At 44.5% G+C, this 12823-nt stretch overlaps 1 protein-coding gene and 1 pseudogene across 1 annotated transcript; one reads left to right on the forward strand and one right to left on the reverse strand.

The window, feature by feature from the left end:
- The first annotated feature begins 3146 nt into the window (after positions 1 to 3146).
- Positions 3147 to 7267, forward strand: LOC123046602 (secretory carrier-associated membrane protein 6). Its single transcript, XM_044469999.1, has 12 exons — positions 3147 to 3376; positions 3519 to 3638; positions 3729 to 3791; positions 3871 to 3904; positions 4007 to 4129; positions 4289 to 4351; positions 4436 to 4529; positions 5030 to 5075; positions 5182 to 5249; positions 5801 to 5849; positions 6000 to 6065; positions 6841 to 7267. Exons 1-12 carry the CDS (start codon positions 3317 to 3319, stop codon positions 6871 to 6873), a joined length of 819 nt encoding a protein of 272 aa, XP_044325934.1. The 5' UTR covers positions 3147 to 3316; the 3' UTR covers positions 6874 to 7267.
- A 15-nt stretch (positions 7268 to 7282) lies between these two features.
- Positions 7283 to 8457, reverse strand: LOC123039377 (aspartic proteinase CDR1-like; annotated as a pseudogene).
- Positions 8458 to 12823: the final 4366 nt, after the last annotated feature.

A 12823-nucleotide genomic window follows, 5' to 3' on the forward strand; every position in this document is an offset into this window, starting at 1 on the left:
CAAGAAACGTGTTTTCTTTTTTCTTTCTTTCGCGAGAGTCATGATTTTGCTTCCGCAAAAGGCACGATTTTGCTTTCGCGAGAGTCAAGGCCGTGTATCTCGGAAACGGAAAAAACACGTTTTCTTTTCTTTTTCCTTCCGCGAGAGTCACGGTTTTGCTTCCGCGAGAGGCACGATTTTTCTTTCGCGAGAGTCAAGGCCGTGCATCTTGGAAACGGAAAAAACATGTTTTCTGTTTTTCTTTCTTTCGCGAGAGTCACGATTTTGCTTCCGCGAGAGGCACATTTGTGCTTTTGCGAGAGTCACGGCCATGCCTCTCGGAAATGAAAAAATGCGTTTTCTTTAACGAGAGGCACGGTTGTGCTATCGCGAAAGTCACGGCCATGCATTTCGGAAACGAAAAAAAATGTTTTCTATTTTTTTCCTTTCGCTATAGTCACGTTTTTGCTTCCGCGAGAGGCAGGGTTGTGCTTTCGCGAGAGTCGCGGTCGTGCCTCCTCGAAAACGGAAAAAATGCGTTATCATTTTTTTCTTCCGCGAGAGTCACGGTTTTGCTTCCGCGAGAGGCACGATTGTGATTTCGTGAGAGGCACGGGTGTGCCTCTTTCGGAAAGGGAAAAAACCCGTGCTCCTGGTTCGGTTTTTTCGTCTGTTTTTTCGGAAAAAAGTTCATCAAAACCTATCAATATGGGATCTAGTTTTGAAAATCTCGACGCGAGGAATCTAACGATGAAAGCGGTTTGAGATTTGGACGCACGGTTTATGAGATAAACCATTTTGAATAAACGGATCTAGGAAAAAAAGGGAAAACTCACATGTTGCGACAAGTGGCGCACATGTAGCGCACCACTTGTCACAAACCTGGCGAGGTTGGAGTGATATTTGCAACGAGTACTGCTCAACTAGTGATTTCGGCGAGTCGAGTCTTCTGACTAGCCGAAGCGCACGAGGGGATGAGCCGGCCCAGTTCAGGGAACACAGACTACCTCCATTTCTTTTCTGTTTTTTTTTTACGTTTTTATTTCGTTATTTGATTCCATTTTTAGTTTTGTTTACACATTTTGTTATTTCGTTTTATTTATTCGAAACATTGAACAAGTATTTGAGAAAAGTTGAACGTGTATTTGAAAAATGTTGAACAAGTTTTTGAAAAATGTTTAATAAGTATTGAACAATGTTGAATAAATATTTGTAAAATGTTGAACAAGCGTTCAGACAATGTTGAACGTGTATACAAAAAACAATCTTCAAAACACATTCAAAATAATGTTGAATAAGTATCGAAAAATATTGAACGTGTAGTTAAAAAATATTGAACCAGTATTTGGAAAAAAATGTTGAATGAATATTAAAATATTGAACAAGTATTAGGAAAATGTTGAATAAGCATTAAAAAAGGTTGAATGTTTATTTATAAAAAATTTAAAACAATTTAGAAAACAATTTCAAAAATGTTGAATAAGCATTCAAATGTTGAACAAGTATTAAAAAATGTTGAACAAGTATTTTAAAAATGCTGAATAGGCATTCAGACAATATTGAATGTGTATACAAAAAGTGTCGATCACCAACTAAAAAAAGTTTTTGACACATATGGAAATGTAGAGTGAAAACGAAACAAACATAAGAAAAACAAAAAATGGAGAAGAAAAATGGAAATCAAACAAAAAATAGAATAATGCAAAAAATGAACATATAATAACCAAATAAAAACAAAATGCAGAAATGAATGAAAAAAATAAAAGAAACATAATAAAAGAAAAAAATAAAATGGCTAGAGTAGCCTCAAGTAGGGCGCGCCCGTTTTTCTAAGCATAAGATGAACGTAGGTCGAGTGGTTCGCTCGGCGTGCACCCACCCGGATGACCCGAACCCGGGTTTGATCCCTCCTTCTCTCACTTCACCTGTTGTTTTTTAACGAATTGATGCGCGTAAATGGGCCAGCCCAATACATCGTGAGGCGGAAAACGCTTCATCGAAAGCTGTTATTTGTATCGCCGGAGCAACTAGTTAACGAGTGCTCCTTCAGGAGGCTCATAACGATCAACGCCACTTGGTGCGCTCTCAGCCGTCCGCCACATGTCGCGCTCTGGAAGCTCCCTCTGGATTTTGTTTTTTGTTTTTATTTTTCGCATGTGTTTTCAGCTTTTTAAACTGTTTTTTCAGGTTTTTTCGACGTTTCGGTTTTCCACCTATCTTCCTTAACTTTTGAAAAAAAATTATTTTTTTTGCTTTCGCGAGAGGCACGGTTTTGCTTTCACGAGAGGCACGGCCGTGACTCTCGTAAACGGGACAAACATGTTTTTTGTTTTTTTTCCTTCCGCGAGAGGCACAGTTTTGCTTTCGAAAGAGGCACAATTGTGCTTTCGCGAGAGGCACGGCCGTGCCACTCGAAAACGAAAAAAAACCTGTTTTCTGTTTTTTCCATTCCGAGAGAGGTTGCCTCCGCGAGAGTCGCCGTTGTGCGTGCCTCTTGGAAACGAAAAAAATACGCGTTTTCTGTTTTTTATCTTTCGCAAGAGGCACGGTTTTACTTCCATAAGAGGCATAGTTGTGCTTTCGGCAGAGGCACGGCCGTGCCTAAAAAAACCGCGTTTTCTCTTTTTTTCCTTCCACGAGAGACACGGTTTTGCTTCCGCGAGAGGCACGGTTGTGATTCCGTGATAGGCACGGCGTGCCTCTTTCAGAAAGGGATAAACCCCGTGCTCTCGGTTTTGGTTTTTTCGTCCAGTTTTTTCGTGAAAAAAAGTTTGTCAAAACCTATCAACATGGGATCTAGTTTTGAAAATCTCAACGCGAGGAATCCTACGGTAAAAATGGTTCGAGATTTGGACGCACGGTTAAGAGATAACACGTTTTGAATAAATAAATCTATGAAAAATGGGAAAACACACAGATTGTGACAAGTGGCTTACATGCAGCACGCCATTTGTAGCAACCTGTGAAAGTGGGAGTGATCTTTGCAACGAGTATTCTTTAACTAGTGATCTCATAGTATCGCTTAATGCGATAAATAGCAACCGCGCTAAACGGACTGATCACTGGGGGCTTAGAATGGGCTCTCGCAGTGGCACGGGCCATGGGCTTACTTGCCGGTGGTGCGCACCTGCGACGATGACGACGACCCGTGTGAAGCGGCCCGAACCCACGCCAGTCCAGTCGTGTCGCACTCCACCCCCGGAGAGGTCACGTGAAAAGCAGCACCAAGAAGGGAACGCACTGCTTGGACTGGAAGCGACCCGCGTCCACCACCGCCGCTTTCCCCGTCTCCCCCTCACCGCGCGGCGACGCCGAGCGACCCAGCGGCGAGCCCGGCATGCATCACGACCCCAACCCCTTCGACGAGGGCACCGCCGGCGACGAGAACCCCTTCTCCGTGAGCCGACCTCCCTTCTCCCCTCTCCCCTCTATCCGCTCATCTATCGCCCCTTTGTTTTGCGGAAAAACCCTTGCCGCCTACGACGGGGTAGTGGTTCGGCAGATCTGAACTCCCGCGTGCTCTTTCTGTCGCGCTGCAGAATGGAGGAGGCCGCGGCGGGAAGCAGCAGCACGGCTTCCGGCCGACCGAGCCCGTCGGCTTCGGCGGCGGCGGCAGCAGGGGCGACGCCACCGTCGACGTGCCCCTCGGCAACATGGGCGTAAGTCGCTTCACGCGCTGGTTATCCTTTCAGTTTTCCTTCACTCCGCGTTCGGCTGTACGAATCTGATGGTTGTGGTGCGCCGCGCAGGACTCGAATGGCAAGGCGAGGGAGCTCTCGTCGTGGGAATCAGATCTGAGGCGGCGTGAGGCGGTGGGGTTTACTCTCCTCTTTGCCCTTAATACTTTATTAGGTTGTGTGGTGTCTCACGGCCTTTGTTCTGTGGCTCCAGGATATCAAAAGGAGGGAGGAGTCGCTGAAGAATGGTGAGCCACTATTTCGTTGCTGGTGTCAATTGTGTTTCAGTTATGAGTCGTGTTAGCAGTAGTGTGCTTATTTTCTGCTTTCCTTTTCTTTCTTTGATGCAGCTGGAGTGCCCATGGAGGAGAAGAATTGGCCACCTTTTTTCCCGATTATCCACCATGACATCGCCAATGAGATACCTGCCAACGTGCAGAAGTTACAGTATCTGGCGTTTGCAAGCTGGCTTGGTATGTACTTGCTGACTGCTGGTAGTGCTTTTTTTTTTTTGGTATCACTCTAGTTTGTCGGTAGAATTATGCAATTGTGGTGTTATAGGCTGTAAATATGGTTCATGTCAGAGGCTCATGGTCATGATAGTTTCCATTTTGTGTTATTTTGATTTACAGGAATTGTGCTCTGCCTGTCCTGGAACTTTATTGCTGTCATAGTCTGCTGGATCAAGGAGGGAGGTGGGTTTTCATCACTACTTACGAATGCCTGGGTGTTCTTGTACATTGGCAGATGCTGAATGCTAGGATGGTTTATGCTTGCAGATTCAAAGCTGTTCTTCCTTGCTACAATCTATGCTTTGCTTGGAATTCCCCTTTCTTACTTGATGTGGTATCGACCCCTCTATCGTGCAATGAGGTATGCTATATCATGGTACCATTTTAGCACCTCCACCTATCACTGGAAAAAGGAAATCGGGAGTGAATTTATTATTTATTTTAGGGCTTTCCAGCTATGCACAAAGAACGTATTTCTTTTCCCTAAATGTTCTATGCAGACCTGCAATATTTACTAGCATTGTTTCCATCTAACGAAACTAATAAAGGACAGTTTATGTGAGTTCAAAACTGCTGCATAATTTCCTTGAAAATTTTCTTATCTACACAATTCATGATGCTGTGATAGCTACGACAGTTACAAAAATATTTTGGTGGACCTGCACCAGCTAGGAAGCTACACATAATTGTTTCCATTTCATGTATCAGTGACCAATTGATGTGTATAGTCGTTCTAAGATGATAGTATGACAAATTTTAGAGGTGCCTGCATTTTCAGTCCAATTGTTTAACAAGAGAAAACTGAACTGTGTATTATTATGTGTGGAAGCATCTGATATGTTCATTTACTTATTTAAACAGGACTAACAGTGCATTCAGTTTTGGATGGTTTTTCCTGTGTTATCTGGTAAGATCTGCCTGCAAAGCTTATTTAACTTACTCTTGACATTTCAACTGTTCTAATAATTATTCTTATCACACGGCCACTTTCTTCATCTTGTTGTTTGGTGCAGATCCACATTGGTTTTTGCATAATTGCTGCCATTGCTCCGCCAATTGTATTCCAAGGGAAATCATTAACGTAAGCTACCGCTACTTTTATTCAGTTAACATCGTAATTACTGTGGTAAATTTCTATTGCACCAATGTTACTATTTGGAACAACTGGCCACGACCACACTATGAGGGTATTTTTATTGAAACCAACAGGATGTTAACAATTAATAGAAGTCAAACTTGTATACATAATAGTTGTATATGTGGTTTCACTATTCTGTGGCTTCCATAGTATTGAGACAGCTGTATTTCTGAATTGCTTGTTTCACTAGTATGTGCCTACAAGATTGGTAATAAATTGTTTGCGTATGCTCTTCTAACATGATCTACTGCCAGTGTTCTGGACGGGCTGACTGACAGTTGAATATCTTAGCATCTGATGGAATATATTATCATTCTACATTGTATTCAACCAGTATGTATGTAGCCGGTTTATATTGAGTATTGACTATTGAATGGATGCCTGTTATTTTTTAGCTTGAGACCAATGTCTTCATCTATTCATAGGTAGCCACTATTGGAAGTACGGAAGTTTCTTCTTAATTACATTGCTAAGCTTTCTACTTTTCTCTCCAGGGGCATATTGGCCGCGATCGACACTTTCTCTGAGCATTTGATAATTGGGGTGAGAACATTGTTCCTTTCACACCTCCTTGCAGTGAGCTCGACATGTTTTGCCTACGATCTCTTGAATATGCCAAGAGCACTTTGAAGTAACTTTATCTCCAAGTATCCAACTTATAGGGCATTAAGTATCAAATATTTGCTTCTGCAGATCTTCTACTTCGTGGGGTTTGCACTATTTTGCTTGGAGACACTGCTGAGCATCGGGGTTCTTCAGGTCAGAGATAATTTCGCAGTTTAACATCCTCTGGCCTTCTATTGGTTTATCTTTTGGCTGTTCTTATGTATTTTCTTTGTATGCTCATATACTGGTCATCTAGGGCATGAAATGCAGGGGCTAGTAGGTGTTCCGTATATTTCACTTTTTATGGATTATTATGTGTATTTAATTCACAGCAACTGAATGCAATTTTCTATTTCATATGTTGCATAACTTACAACCTTTTGTTCTAAATCTAGTAAACTTCGCCAAGACCACAAGTATGCTTATAGCTGTGCCTCTGCCTAGTTGAGAAATAATTGTCATAATTTTCTGCACGGAAAAGTATTATACTAGTAAAATTTGTTGTACAATATGTGTAACATATGATGTGCTAGTTGCCTATGTGGGTGTCCGATAAAGATGTAGAATTTGCAAAACTTCTAAGCATTTGTTGTAGCACGGGAACGTACTAAAACAAATACATCTGGGCACACAGATCCCTAGGTGGGCATCCAGTAAAAATGTCAGGGGGTGCTGGCTCCTGTGAGATCATGAGGATTCCTGTGATAGTACATATCTTTTTGTTTGGGCATCATTCTTGATGGGCATGCAAATAAATGAAACGTCGATGTCTTAATCGATAGGTCATAACCCGTTGCATAACAAGCAATTTGTTGTGAGCAACTGCTTTATTTGTGTTTGGTCTGTTATCATGCTACTTGTTCAGATGCGTTGTGCGAGAATACAGTACTAATACAATTTTCCTTTCTTTATTCCTTGGTGGTCACAGAAAGTATACATGTACTTCCGAGGGCATAAGTGAAGCGGTCTGGGATGGAAAGTTTTCCGAAGTCTATAAGCAGCAGTGATTGTGTCCATATGTGTCAGTACACCTTGAGTCTGTTCTGTTCTGCCAAAGGTTGTCGAAAAATGCTTCTGAGCCTGAATGGAGTATGGAAGGTAGCCCTGCTACTATAGGATGTTCTCTATGGGGTGTTGAGATTCTTTATATGCTGTACTTCGTGTGTTATCTGGTAGATCTCCTGCAAGTTTGGCATGTCGGTGAACATTACAAGTAGTCAGTAGTTAAACGAAGAATATGAACAACTAGGCAGGAATCATGTTCTTTCGAGAATTAGTGGCGATGCTCTGCTATGTGCTTTGGATGACTAGATGTTTGTTAAATTGCCCAGTTATAGCAAATTCGTCCGGTGTCACTTGATGCGATGCTATTACTGAATATTTCCTGTTAACAGCCGTTGCTTTAGGTGCGTTGGTCTCGCTTGTGAGACGTGTTTGCTTATAGTTGGAGCTGCGGTGTCATGAGACACCGCCTTGATATCCGACATATCCCCAAAATAGCAGTTGATGTTGGGGTAAGAGGTGGGATCGGACACTCTGACCAAAGCTATTTCGTTGTCGATCCTCTTGAGCAGAGGGTCGAAGATGACACTGGGAAGCCAGATGAGGGCTGACCTGGAGTGCACCAGCATGGGCAGCTGCTCCGCCTCTTCACGGAGGAATATGGGCACGGGCTGCTGCTGATCAAGGCGACTTCCTCGCCGGTACGTCACGCTCTTGAGGTTGATGGCGTAGCGATAGCCGTCCTGCTTGAACGGAATCCTCATGCCGGACGTGACAGCATGATCCCCGAACCGAAGATAGCTTGTGGTTTTCCTCCACTCATCACGGAGATCATTTCATTACGGTGATAGAGCGCAGTAGGAGAATTTATTCACGCCTGCCTGGGCGACGAACCGATGCCTAAACCGAGAATACCAGTGCTGTATTCTCTTACGGCGCTGGTGCTTTCATACATCGCACAGCCAAAGGCCACAGGTTGCTCGAAGCTGTAGCCATCGCCGCTGCCCGCGATGCTGTTACCGAAACGGAAGATGTCAGACCCTACATAGCCTGACACTTTGCTGCCGTCGCCATAGCTCCTCCGGAACAGGCACAGGTCATCGGTCGCGCCCGGAGAGACGTAGTTCATGGAGCACTGCGTGCCAGTCCCGTGCTCGCACAATGGATCTTCGCACGAAAGGTGCCGGTAGGTCCCGGATTTGATGGCGTTGAGTGGCAGGTAATAGCCCCGGTTGCAGCGCTGGCAAGGGACGCACTGCATCCACGATAGGTCGCTGCCGGTGTCGAACAACACATATCTTGACGGGACTCGGCCGGCAGCTCCACCGCGGATGTGGAGCTGCACGAGGTACAATGAGTACCTGCGGCGATGGCGGAGTGGCACTACAAACTTCTGCTCCGTTGCGGCGGCGGTGGCGGTGGCATTGGCTGCCAACTGGATCTCCTCCTCGACGACCTCTGCCATGATCCTCCAGTGAACGACGGGGAGAGAGAATCCAGCAGCACCGGTGATTCTAGTCAAGTTGCATATAAAGTTCATTTAATTCGGAGCTACGGTGTCGTGGAATTGTCACGTCAGATGTCCTCGTGAAAGGACTTAGTTGTGGAGCCATCGCAACTAGGAAGCTTGAAGGGGTTAATCGGGACAAAGGACACGAGAGGTTTTATACTAGTTCGGCCCCTTACGGTGAAGGTAAGGCCTACTTCTAGTTGGGTTGGTATTGATGTTTCGATGACCAGGGAGCGAGATACGCTATGCCTGGCTCTCGATGAGTTGTTTTTTTTTTCTTAAGCCGCCAGCGGGTCGTCCCCTTATATACACGGGTCGACGCCCTGCGGCTTACAGAGTCCCGGCCGGCTTATAAACAATGTCCGGCTCGGTGACTAGTTAAGTCTACCTTATGATACAAGTAATATTATTACAGCGGTTTACGACAACGGGCCTTAAGTCGCCTGTGGGCCTTAAGCTATCTATGAACCGCCATCTTCATGCCTTGGTCTTGGGCTTTTCTCTGGTGAGTCCTCTTTGCGTAACCCGGCCCCTCCTGTGCGGCTTACACAAATAGTTATATCCCCAACATTAGGCCCCAGATTGATTTGAACCTGTTCATGTCAATCTTAAAATACCTTATGGACTATCCTGCAGTCTTTTGTCTTGAACTAAGAATTTAACCCGCCGTGACGTCATCATCTGGATCCGGGTTAAATCATCATGACGTCATCTTCAATAAAAATTAATTTTTACTCCGTCGTATCTTGAACAGATCTTTGTCTTTACTGGCCAACCCGAGAATCGAGGCACCAGAGCCACTGGATAATAAATGTTATCTCCTCGTCTTTCGCGCCCTCTCGGTCAGTCTTCCCTTATAAATAGGGCGATCTAGGTCTTTCCCCAGTCATCTTCTTCCTCTTGCCTCTTCCCGAGCTCTGCCGCCGCCACTGTCGAACCCCTCGTCTTCACCGACTCAGGCCGCTGCATCAACCTAACTCGGACCAGAGATCGACGGCGAACCTCTACAGCTCGTTCGCATCCGTGAGTTCCTCTCATTCCCTTTCTCAGATCTGCGTTAGGTCCTTGCTGAGTTCGTCGGTGTTCATCACTGCCCGACGCCAAACCCTAGCTAGTTCCTTCCAACGCCCTGTTTAGATCGTAAAAACTACGTAGAACTGCTGCGGTGCTTGTTTGTATTGATCTTTCATAAAAATATATCTCATTTCTCTTGTTCAGAAACCCTCTTTGAGTGCATGAACTTCTCTGCCCTATTTTAGGTCTAGAAATTTTTTCTTTTCAGAGCAATATTTTGATCTAGAGTAATAACTGTTAGCTATGAAACTTGCTTTTATCACCCAGAAAACCTCTTGTGGTAAATGCCCTGAAACACAACTGTCGAGATGTCCGGCTTAAATAAATGACACAGAACCTTGATTGCTCCTCATGACCCGGAATTTTTTTGAATTGCACTTGATACTTGTAGCGGCTTAAATATTGTTGCACAGTCATCCTTATATCATTAGGCCCCTCATTAAGCCGCCACTTTAAATAATCAAGATTTTCCTCATGGGTTAAAATTGAACCGGATCTTCTTGTTTTTCCATAGGCCAATTGCTGTGATGGCTCCTAAGGCTACCAAGGCCCTTGTAACTTGCAATTGGGTTCCATCCATAGTGACCAATAGCAAACTAGCTGAGTTTGTAAAGTCTGGGCATCTGCCAAAAAAGGACGTCATGTCGTACCGTGCCCCTGACCCGTTTGAAGAAAAGCCTCACCCCAAAGCAGGGGAAGTAATAATTTTTACGGATCATATGAGCCGTGGATTTGCTCCTCCCGGCTCAAAATTCTTCAGAGAGGTTTTAAATTTGTTTGATCTTAGACCTCAAGACATCAGACCCAATTCCGTGTCAAATATTTGCAATTTTCAAGTCTTTTGCGAGGTGTACCTGGGAGAGGAATCAAGTCTGCTTTTGTTCAGGGAACTTTTTTACATGAACCGGCAAAATGAACGTGCCAACGGGCCCAGTCTTGAGCTTGGTGGCATCTCAATCCAGCGACGGAGAGACTGTCTTTTCCCTTATGCTGAGTTGCCGAGTCACCCCAAATCTTGGAACCAGACATGGTTCTACTGTCAGGACACTTCTCCGGCTGATGAAAAACCTCTGCCCGGCTTTCGCGGCCTGCGCCTTGAGTCTAACCATCCGCTACCAAACAAGCTGACAACCCTTGAACGCGTGCCTCTCAATTCCACCATCAAGAAAATAAAAGCTCTCTTGGGAAATGGCTTAAACGACATCGATATGGTCCGAGTCTGGGTCACTTGGCGTATACTTCCATTAAGCCGCCATCTCGGCTTAATGTGTACGTATACTGGAGAAAAGACTGATCCGCTACACCATAGCCCTGATGACTTACTAGATGACATGGTGGATGCTACAACCCAGTCACTGCTAAAGGAGGGCACTGTGACGAGCAACGCCTTCGGCTTACTTCCATTTTGCAAGAATAACCCGGCCCCTGCAGTAAGTTATCAATCGTAACAAATGTTTACGGATACATTTTACCCTTCTTGATACTCATAAATCTTTAACTTTTTCCACAGGCCGGTGATGACTTCTGGAAAGCCAAATATGACCATGAAGCTGCCAAACAAGCCAAGATGACCAAGAAAGCTGAAAGGAAAGCCGCCAAGATAGGAACCTCAAAGAAGAAGAAACCCAGCGCCTCCGACTTACTCAGATTGGAAAATAGCTCTTCGGATGAGGAAGAGGTAATCTTTAAATTTTCTTAAGTCCCTTGTTATCACCTGTCTGACATTTTATCCCTTCAGGAGGATACGGGGAACAGTCGAGCAGCCAATGGAGAGGTAACTATAATCTCCTCTGACTCAGAGCCTTTGCCAAAGCGAAAGACCCGAAGGGTGACCCGGAAAGTAAGATTTTTCACATGCACTTGCTTATCAAGATCCTCAATTTATTTTGAAGCAACAACAGTTTGAGAACCGGAGGCAGACCCGGAACAACAAGGATGCAGAACTCTCCTCCGGCTTACCTGATGTAACCAGTAAGCGTCGGACTGAGGTTATCTCCGATTTATGTTCTGTCTTACCTTTAGAAGGCTTAATTCGTCAACCTCTCAATTCATCCGACTCCAACTATCAGGATACCTCTCCTTCTTCCGGCGAATCCATGCAGTCAAATATGCCGACTTTCAAAACTGCTCCCGAGTAATATAAACTTATGCACCTTTTGCTTTACCTATGCTTGCATATTCATCCTTCTGCTTTTGTTAACAATATGCAAGTGAAACCCAGTAAACGGGCAAAGAAGAATAAGCCATCTGAAGAACCGGTCGTGGCTGAACCGGTGATCAATACATCTGCTCCAGACAATTCTACCCATCAGCCGCCGCCTGATCCAGCTTCTGATATTCCAATGCCAACCTCTGATCCACCTGCTGAAGATACTCTCCAAACAAGTAATGCGGGGACTCCTAGCCCGGTCAAAACAAATGAGCCGGAAGTTGAATTTGTGAAGTCTCAGTTTGTTGAGCCAGGGCAGCCTACCGTCCTTGCCAAATGTACCGCCAAGGAAGAACTAGCCCAACGCCGAAAAGCCAAGCAGGACATCACTGATTACACTCACTTAAGCATTGGTGAAATAGTCTCAGGTTATCTGAATCAGGTTCATAACAGCCGTGACATGGAAATTGACATGGTGAAATAAATACAGCACAAATCTGAGGTATAACTTATACTTTTTACTTGAATCTTACATACTGTACCAGCCCCCAAGTCTATTGCTTATGAACAAATATGCTGTAGACTTTAGAAATTTGCTTTACCTGTTAATTTGTCCGGTTTAAAAAGAAGTTACTTAACCCGGTTATCACATAAAGCTTTTAAATCTGCAATACACATTAGCCCCCAAGTGTTAAGTATCATTACTTGTAAGGTGCTTGAGACTTAATATGTGTGACCCGGCAGGATAAAGTTAAAAAATTCTTCAGCATACATTAGCCCCCAAGTGCCAAGTATCTGTACTTGTAAGGTGCTTGGGACTTGAATGTTACCTTACTATAATCCTTACCATAACCTGGTGTCAATGCAGGCTGCCATAAGTCAGTTTGAATCCGAGCTTGCGTTCCTGAAGAGTCGTCTGGAAACTCAAGAACTTGAGACACAGAAGGCTAACTCCAAATTTGAATTCAGTGTCTCTGAAAATGAGAAACTAAAGAAGAAATTCGACTCGGAGAAGAAAACTTGGGCTGATGAGAAGGCTTCCCTAATGACTCGGTCCGAGACGGCAGAAGCATCTCTTGCCGAGGCAACAACCGAACTGTCCGACTTAAAGCGGCAGATATCCCAAATGGTCTCAGCCATCTTCGGTAAGCCACTCTGAAAAACCCTTAAACATCG

The sequence above is a fragment of the Triticum aestivum genome, chromosome 2B (assembly GCF_018294505.1).
Source record: "Triticum aestivum cultivar Chinese Spring chromosome 2B, IWGSC CS RefSeq v2.1, whole genome shotgun sequence".
Classification (NCBI taxonomy): domain Eukaryota; kingdom Viridiplantae; phylum Streptophyta; class Magnoliopsida; order Poales; family Poaceae; genus Triticum; species Triticum aestivum.

What these genes read in the sequence shown, in the direction of transcription:
- LOC123046602 (XM_044469999.1), top strand. Translation starts at nt 3,317, where the DNA reads ATGCATCACGACCCCAACCCCTTCGACGAGGGCACCGCCGGCGACGAG. An exon ending in ATCTGAGGCGGCGTGAGGCG is followed by an intron (nt 3,792 to 3,870) that starts GTGGGGTTTACT and finishes CTGTGGCTCCAG; the next exon opens with GATATCAAAAGGAGGGAGGA. An exon ending in TTCCAAGGGAAATCATTAAC is followed by an intron (nt 5,250 to 5,800) that starts GTAAGCTACCGC and finishes TTTTCTCTCCAG; the next exon opens with GGGCATATTGGCCGCGATCG.